Source organism: Carcharodon carcharias, chromosome 4 (genome assembly GCF_017639515.1).
Source record: "Carcharodon carcharias isolate sCarCar2 chromosome 4, sCarCar2.pri, whole genome shotgun sequence".
Classification (NCBI taxonomy): domain Eukaryota; kingdom Metazoa; phylum Chordata; class Chondrichthyes; order Lamniformes; family Lamnidae; genus Carcharodon; species Carcharodon carcharias.
The window spans coordinates 168,408,322-168,417,351 of record NC_054470.1 but is presented as its reverse complement, the minus strand read 5'-3'; the positions used below and the strand labels follow the sequence as shown (position 1 = coordinate 168,417,351).

Here is a 9,030-nt window from a genome sequence, read left to right as displayed (position 1 = left end):
GAGTACTGCGTCCAGATCTGGGCACCACACTTTAGGAAGGCTGTGAAGTCATTGACGAGAGTGCATAAAAGATTCATGAGAATGGTTCCAGGGTTGAACTTCAGTTATGATGATAGACTGGATAACACCATTTTCCTTGAAGAGAAGGCTGAAAGGAGATTTGACAGAAGAGACTTGATAGAGGTATTCAAAATCATGAGGGGTCTGAACAGAGTTGGCAGAGAGAAACTGTTCCCACTTATGAAAGGATCACGAACAAGAGGGCACAGATTTAAAGTAATTGGCAAAAGAAACAAAAGCGACATGACAAAAACTTTTTCACACAGCAAGTGGCTAACGTCTGCCTGACTGTGGAGGAGGCAGGTTCAACTGAGGCATTCAAAGGGAATTAGTCTGTTACCAGAATAGGGAGAATGTGTAGGGTTACATGGAGAAGGCTGGGGAATGGCACTATGTGATTTGCTCAGAGTGGGGTAGACACGATGGGCTGAATGGGATCCCCCTGTGCTGTAACAATTCTGTGATTATATTGTATAGCAAGAACAGTCCAACCTGCTCAATCTGTAGAAGCACAAATTGAACCCCAGGCCCAACGTTCACCATACCATTATATCATAGTTTAAATTAACACCTCCAATTGTTATTCACAAGATAATTTTGCCTGCTGAAAGTCAGTACAGTAGAGCACAATTGGGTATAATTGCATATGCAGTCAAGTCTTAGATCAATTTAAAATGTTTCAACTGTGTATAACACTATGCTCTATTACAAACAATGTTTTCAAAAAAAACTTAAGTACTGTAAATTTCACACTTTATTAGAAATAATATTGGGTTAATTATTCAAATTAATGCTCAATTATAAAAATGCTCAGAACCAGGTTAATTATTATACAAAACTTATTAGCAGATATATCACATCACATTGTACACTTATAAAACACAGCTCAACTTGACAGAAATATTGAAGCTCGGTTTATGTTTAAAATACAGTTTAAGAATTGTTTTAAACATACAGTATGTGGCCACAGAACACAAGTCACTTAACAATAGCAATTAGCTAAGTTCAGTTAAACACTTATGACTAGGCTGCTCAAGAGGTTTGGATGATTTGGCTGAATCTCAGGCACTTGAATTAGACACTGGATGAATATTCTTGCGGTTGGATGATCTTGAACTATGTCCTAGAGTAAAGAGAAAATGTATATTAAAAAGTAGCATAAGACAAATACTAAAATAGAATACAATGATTTTTAACTTTGGAGTTTGTTTTGATCCATTTTATCCTTTGCATACTTGTACAACTTCAACTCTAGCTGAGGGGATTGGTAGCTGCTGGGCATATCTGCAATGCCGCTTCCAGCATCACTCCAAATCCAACTGCTGGATATACAAAGTGAGGGAGGCATTAACTTCCATTAACAATGATATGCCATGGAAGTGAACTTGCTATCTAATGGAAGTCTGCGTCAGGTTTCAAAAGCTTGGCACAATGCAGGACATCCTACCTATTTTGTTTCTTGCTGGATATGAGAATCTCAAACAAGAGAAGCAGGATTTCTCATCTCACCTCTAATTTTTTTGTCACTTATCTTAAATGTGTTCTCTGGTTACTGACACTTCTGCCAGTGGAAATGGTTTCAGATCAGTCCCAGCTTCTCCAAGTGTCTCTATATGGCTGAAGTCCCTCAGCCTTGGTATTCTAGTAAATCTCCTCTGCAGCTTCTCGAAGGCTCTGACTTCCTTCCTAAAATGTAGTGCCAAGAATAGGGCACAATGCTCCAACTCCAATTAGAGACCTACTATTGATGTATGAAGATTTAGCATAACTTCCTTCCTTCTGTACTCCATGGCCTGGGTCCTCCGAGCAGCAACAATGATGGTCGGACAACCACTGCACTCAAAAATTCCCCCGACCCAACACTGCTGCACATTTCTTCTGGAATCCCAGGGGAACTCCATTGGAGCAGAGTAGGATCAGGGGAAGACAGAACATGCCCCCTTTTTACAGCACTAGCTGCCGTATGATAAGTTGAAAGATCCAGTCTGAATGTTATGAGTGGATGGGTGAGTGACTGGGTAGGTAGGGGTGTGAGTGGGTGGGGTAGGTAGAGTGGGTGAAGTGTATATGTGGGTGAGTGGGTAGTTAGGTCTGGGGGGTAGTCCTGTCGGTTTGGGAGGAGTAGTCAGGTCTGATGGGGCGGCCGGGGGGGGGGGGGGGGGGGTAGTTGGCTCAGGTGCGGGGCGCTATTCAGGTCAGCTCATGGGGGTGCTTGGGAGGGTAGTTGGGGGGGTGGTTTGGGAAGGGTTAGTTGGGCCTATTTCTGCAACTCTGCTTAAACTTGTAGAGCATTTCGCAAAAATTGCCTCTCCTCATTTTTACTTCCAAAATACATTCCTTCACACTTCCCTATTGACCATGTGAGTGACTTTCATGAAAAACTCAACAAGATGTGTAAGACTTGGCCACCCTTTACAAATCCATGCTGACACCCTTTAATCATCAGTTCATATTTGTTCAAGTGCTCAGTCACTCTGTCCTTGATAAAATTTGAATAATTCCCCACAACTAATGGTAAACTGACTGATCTGTAGTTACCTGGCTTCTCCCTCAAGCCCTTATAAAATAATGGAATGACATTTGCAATTTTTCAATTCAAAGGCATGATTCCTAAATTAAGAGAACGTTGAAAGATTGTGACAAACATGCCTACAATTTCCTTACCTATTTATTTTAATTCCTTGGAAGGGAAACCATTAGGTCTTGGGAATTTGTCTCAAGTGCCATGATTTTATCTAACACAATTTTTAAAAACTTACATTAAGTCCACTAAAACCTACCCCCCACCTGGCTTATTTTCAGTTTCCCATCACTGCTTTTTATTTTAAACTCTTTCCCCAGTAGAAAAATAGATAAATAAAAATTTAACAGGCCTATGTCTTTATTGTCCATTATAGTCTAGTCTCTGTTTTAAACGGGCACAAATTCTCCTTGTCTTCCCCATGGCCCTGCAATGCTATCCAGTTGTATTGTTCCTGTGGGCTGCAAACACGCAAGGAACATGTGTACCAATGTGACTCAACATATTTTTTATTTAGTGATAATGCTTGATCGTGATTTATTCAGTATAATGTGTATTGTTCTTAGTTTTGATCTTTTGCTTTGTTTAAAAAAATTGTACTAATTCTCTTGCTAACTGTGGTACAGTAAACACAGAAGGTTTGAGGATGGAGAAAGGAAGCATTTCATTATCAAACAGTCACTTGGTAGTACAGAACTTGAATATTGCTGAAAAGGGAATACGTTGCCAAAGCTTTGCATCGTGCACTCATCAGGACAAATGCAAGAATGCCAAATTTCAAAAGGTCACAACAATTTATACTACAGGAGAAAAGGATCTTGATTGGTTGGCAGGTTGACTCTGATTGGCTGAGGCATTGCCATGAAGAAAGCCACGGGGACCTTTCTGCTCCCGAAGCTCCTGGATAATCCAAAAAAAGGTGTAAGGCTTGAACATATTCCTTTTGTTTTGGTATGAATGTATGTCTCTTCTAGCAAGCGTAATGAGCCACGTCACAAGCTCAACTGATTATATTAACTGGCTATTACTGTACTTCAGATTGTCTGGCAAGTGCTGCCCAAATGCAGAATCACATTTAACAGTACATGTTTTTGTTTTGGGCTTTGCAAGCACAGGCAGGTTCAGTCCAGTCTGTATTCTGTCTATTATGAACAACCGAAGGAACATGCTATTTGATTCAATCAGTGAATCGTTTGGACGTATGGCCCACATATCTGGCATTGCAATGGCACCGAAATTCATGCACAGCATTGCTCAATTGTGAGGTAGGCAAAGGTCTTTTCGGACAAACAGTATCCTGTAGTGGAAAATACCACTCACATATCCACTGCACAGCAGCAATGTGATACAGCTTGCTTCGCCTGTTGTTCAATTTTTTGAGATACTTAGCCTTTCCACAGTAATTTGAGGTAGACCAGGCACTTTTCAGGTCTGAATCTGGCAGCCTTAGGCTCTTTTGCATGTTTGCACAATACACAGCAATGATCTGATCAGGAGAGCCACTATCCCGCAGGATAGATTGATGGGCTCTATTTCTTTGTTAAGTTTACAAGGTGAGAAAATGGCCAGGGTGCCATTCACATGATTTCTGATAAGGACAATGTTATAGCGCGTGGAGCCGAAAGAATCCCAATGCATATTGAGATTGTATATTGACAGTGAAGGTAGACTTGCGGTAGACAGTTGTGGAGAACCAATTTGGGGATTTCTCGACTAGGCAAAGGGAGTGTTAGACTGCTCCATCTCAAAAGTGAATTGAAGCATGGGGTGGAGTGTATTAAGGTGTATAAAGAAATCCTTACATGCAGCTGCAGATTCAAAGATCATGAACATATCACCCAGGCTCAATCCATCAAAATGCGTTTCCCGTGGAAACTGACAAAAATGTTAGCCAGCATTGGACCTAGAGGGGATCCCATGGCTTCACCATCTATTTGTGCACACGTGGTCACATTAAAACTGAACTCAACTGCATAAGTTGCTAAGTTCATAAGTTCAATAAATAGATTCAGAAAATGGTGGCACGTCTATATTGCCATGATCTAATGACGTGGTGCAAATGTCTATGGCTTCCTTCAACAGCACATTCATAAATAAGCCCACAAGGTTGAATGAGCACAGAGACAAGGCATTGCTATCAATATGTTGGTCATGTATAGTCTTTGCAAAGGTGAAGGAATCCTTTATTGTGTAAATGGAAAACTCACTAAGAACTGACCAATTCATGCTGTGCAGAACTGGTCATTGATAAAAAATGGGGCGGAATGGGACATTACTTGTGTGTGTCTCTGGCAGCCCATACGTGCATTGAGTGAATTACTACAGCCAGTTCTTACTAGTATTCCATTCATCATTGATTGCTGTGTAACACGCAAACTCGCAAATTCACCAAGGCTGCCACTTCCGGACGTGAGAAGTGCCCAGTTTACCTCAAATTACCCTGAAAAGGCTAAATATCTCAAAAAATTTGAACAGGTTAAGTAAGCTGTTTCACGTTGTTACTATGCTGTGCTTATGCGAGTTTTCCAATAACAAGATGCTGCCATCAGTCCAAAAAGACATTCTGCCTACCACACAATCAAGCAACATTGTGTATGAATTTCAGTGCCAGTGCGATGCCAGGTATATAGGCCATACGTCACAATGATTGGCTGATTGAATCAAACAGCCTGTTTCTTCGGTTGATCGTAATAGATGGAATAAAGACTGTACTCAATCAGCCTGCACTTGCAAAACCCAAAACAAAACTAATATTGTTAGATGTGATTCCCTGATTGAGCAGCACTTGCTAAAGAAACCTGAGTGCTCTAAGAGCTACACTAAGAATCAAATAAGATAATCAGTCGAGCTCATAACATAGCTCATTCATGTTTACTAGAAGAGACATACATTCATACACAGGGACCTGTTCTCTGCAAGCAAAAGGAATATGTTCGAGCCTTGGGCCTTTTTCGATTTCCCAGGAGCTTGCAGAGTCAATAGTTCCCTGTTGCATTCTCCATGGCAATACCTCAACCAATCAGAGTCGACTTACCAACCAATCAGCACCCTTTTCTCCTGTAGTATAAATTGTTGTGATCATTTGAAATTTGGCATTCTTGCATCTGTCCTAATGTATACAAGACAAAAAGCTTTGGCAACATATCTCTCTTTCCAGCATCATTCATTATCAATTATCAAAGAACAGTAAGTGTATATGGAATGCCACTACTGATGATGTTACTCTAGTGTGTGATTTAAATATACAAACGTGACATGTTCCCACTTGTTGATGGCCTGCTCTGCTGTGAATAGGATGACTCCATGAATGACATTTGTCGCTGGTAATCCATCAGCTGATTAGAGCGCCTCAGCTCCTTAGTTGGTTTCACTGCCTCCAATCTCTTCAGAAAAGCCTGCAGTTTTCAGAACGGTAGCCAAGTTTAATACAAACACTTTTCATTTCACAGCACATGCAACATATTGTTCCATTATAATAACGAATAGAATTACTAGAATGGCACAAAACAAAACTGTTAATATTACTGCTATGATCCCACCTATAACAATTCTTGAGAATTGAAAGTGACATATTTTCATAGAACGGACATCAGCTAAACTGTATTTAAATTTTAACAAAGAGCAAAAACCAAAAAGTTGAAATGTTTGACAACAGATTAAATGGTTTATGACATACATTAAAATGTTCACTAGAGGGCCAGTTCTTGAATTCCCACAGCAATTAGTCAACACCATATTGGCTCCAGTGGCTACCTTGTCTCATGGAAACAATTTTAAAGACGAGGTCCATATTCTCATAAAAGTAAAGATTAATCATAAAGAATAAATAAAACAAAGCTAGGTGGGAAAGTAATCTGTGAGGGGACTGCTGAGTTAAATGGATATGGATAGGTCAAGTGAGTGAGCAAAGCAGCAGATGGAGTAAAATAAAGGGAACTGTGAGGTTATTCACTTTGGCAGGAAGAATAGAAAAGAATGCCCCAGATCTTCCTGTCTTTAACGCAAGGACTCTGTAGGAATTGCCCGGGAAGCTTGAACTTCCAATGAGCAATTCCCCTGCTCCCTGGGACCCTCTGAAAAAGTCTCTAACTCTGAGTTACGTTCAGATGGTTCTGACTTGCTACCGGGATCAATCCCCAGGAAATGCTAGACAAGAAAAAACCTAGTCTAACACCTGGGTAACTATACAGCTGACCTCCCAATTACTCATTCCACTGACCCCCAACCTCCTCAACCGACGGCAACCCCCCTGACTAGATCCAGGCCTGACCTGACTAGCCCCTGCCACCTGACACTTAATTCCCCCCCCAAACCCACTCACCCATCTGCCACACTACCTGCTTCACCCACCTCACCTACCTGCCACCATATCCGCTTTCCCCACCTCACCCACCTGCTACCCTAACCTCTTATCTCCTCTCCATAGCTACTTTCAAAGCAGCATTGGGACATTTAAATTCTGCTTACCAAAATACTGCAGTTAATGCTATAAAAAGGGGACGTGGCTTCTGCACAGATTCGCTGCACTGTGCCCTACCAGGTTTGCTGCACCGGGTCAGATGTGAAGGATCCTCCATTGGAAGGTCACTCAGAAAAATCAGAGGAAGGTAACTGTACGTTATTTTCGTCTGATCGGGGTCGGAAATAGGGTTTCCAATGCTCTTAAGTGGGAAGAACTATTAAATGTTGGTGTTCAGAGGGATTTGGATGTCGTTGTACATAAAACAGAAAAATTAATATGTAGATACAGCAAGCAATGAGGAAGGCAAATATCGGTCTTTATTGCAAGGGAGTTGGAGTACGAAAGTAAAGAAGCCTTGCTGCAATTATACAGGGCTTTGGTGAGACTACACCTGGAGTACTGTGTACAATTTTGGTTTCCACATCTGAAGAAGGGTATACTTGCCATTAGAGGGAGAGCAAAGGTTTACTAGATTTATTCAACGGATGAGAGGGTTGTCCTTTGAGGTGAGATTGAGTAGAATGGGCTTCCTAAACTCCTCTGGAGTTTAGGAGCATAAGAGGTGATCTCATTGAAATGTAAGATTCTAAGGGGGCTCGATAGTTTTGATGCTGAGAGACTGTTTCACCTGACTGCAGAGTCTAAGGGGTGTAGTCTCAGGGAAGGGGGACAGCCATTTCGGACCAAGATGAGGAGAAATTTCTTCACTTAATAGGGTTCTGATTCCTTTGGAATTCTCTGCTCCTGAGGGCAGTGGCTGCTCAGTCATTGAATATATTCAAGGCAGAGATGGATATATTTTTGGATTCTTAGGGGAATCAAGGATTGGATTGAAAAATAGAGTTTAGGTCTGGAATGAGTCATGATCTTACAAAACAGCATAGCAGGCTTTGATGGGCCATATGGCCTACTCCTATTTCTTATGTTCTCAAGTTCTTGAGGAAATTTGAAAAGCTGATTCAGGAATTGATTCCAACTCCACAATCAGAAAGACTCAGAAAGAAGCAGTTAATGGATATGGCTCAGCTTGGTGACATATTATTAGTAGTATCCCCAGTACTGGTCCTAGGCCTGTTATTCTTCATGGTCTTTATTAATGACCTAGAAGGTGGTATTGGGAGTAGGAGGTTGAGACCAAAATCAGTAGGACAGTGGAGGATTGCAATCAAATTCTAAAGGGTTTAGTGGCCCAGAAAATGGAAATGGCATTAGCAGGGCCAACACAGAATACATAAGTGATTTGTAGGAGAGACTACTTTAACATATCCATTCATATGCACCCACTGGACACTTTTCATGTTGTTGTTCATTTATCTGGTCTCATTTTAAATAATTACCCAAGAATTAGAATAAGAAATGTAACATTTTCTGCAATGGGTCACAGAAATTTTAAAAATACATCATGTAATCACAAAAATATGCCATAGATATTATATAGTTAAATTATGATTATTCAAATCTTATGACGTTGAAGCTTGCTGCAAATGTTATCCCAGGTTGGAACACATCCAGTAGCTACCATGGAGAAAGTAGCAGAATTAAGTCTCTTGACTGAGTACAGAGGATTTGTTATATCCAAAAAATAACCTAGTATCTGTAGAGTGCAATGCCATTAGTGATTTAATTCTACAGCCAATTTCATCAACTGGTAAATAAATATAGAAAAATGGAATAAAGTGAATTCATTTTCTACATGCAAGTCAAACCAATAATAAACAGAGGTGTCAAACAATACTAGAGCCAACTGTGGAAAAAGACAGGGCTGCAGCACTTTATACTCTTAAAGCAACTTCCTTCAAAGTGTTTTAGAGTAAAAATAAGAATTATTTAGTTAAATTAAACTACTCGTCTGTTTTCCTTTCCTTAATCTAGTTGGTTTCAGCAGAGCTTTAATTCGTTATCCATTAGCAAAAGCTGATGCCATCTTTAAAATTGACCCAAGTAGGTTTGTGATTCGATGAACTGCTTCTAATGAGTACTTATGTTC

General features: G+C 40.5%; 1 protein-coding gene across 2 annotated transcripts in view; it reads right to left on the bottom strand.

Moving 5' to 3' along the window:
• Positions 1-796: 796 nt before the first annotated feature.
• Positions 797-9,030, bottom strand: part of cfap97 (cilia and flagella associated protein 97) — a 34,511-nt gene continuing 26,277 nt past the window's right edge. For both annotated transcript variants that reach the window (XM_041186240.1, XM_041186241.1), the window contains exons 3-4: positions 5,847-5,976; positions 797-1,183 (exon numbers count right to left, since the gene is read on the bottom strand). In XM_041186240.1, coding sequence (XP_041042174.1) covers positions 1,122-1,183; positions 5,847-5,976 — 192 coding nt within the window. In that variant the 3' untranslated portion in view covers positions 797-1,121. The remainder of the gene's footprint in view (positions 1,184-5,846; positions 5,977-9,030) is intronic.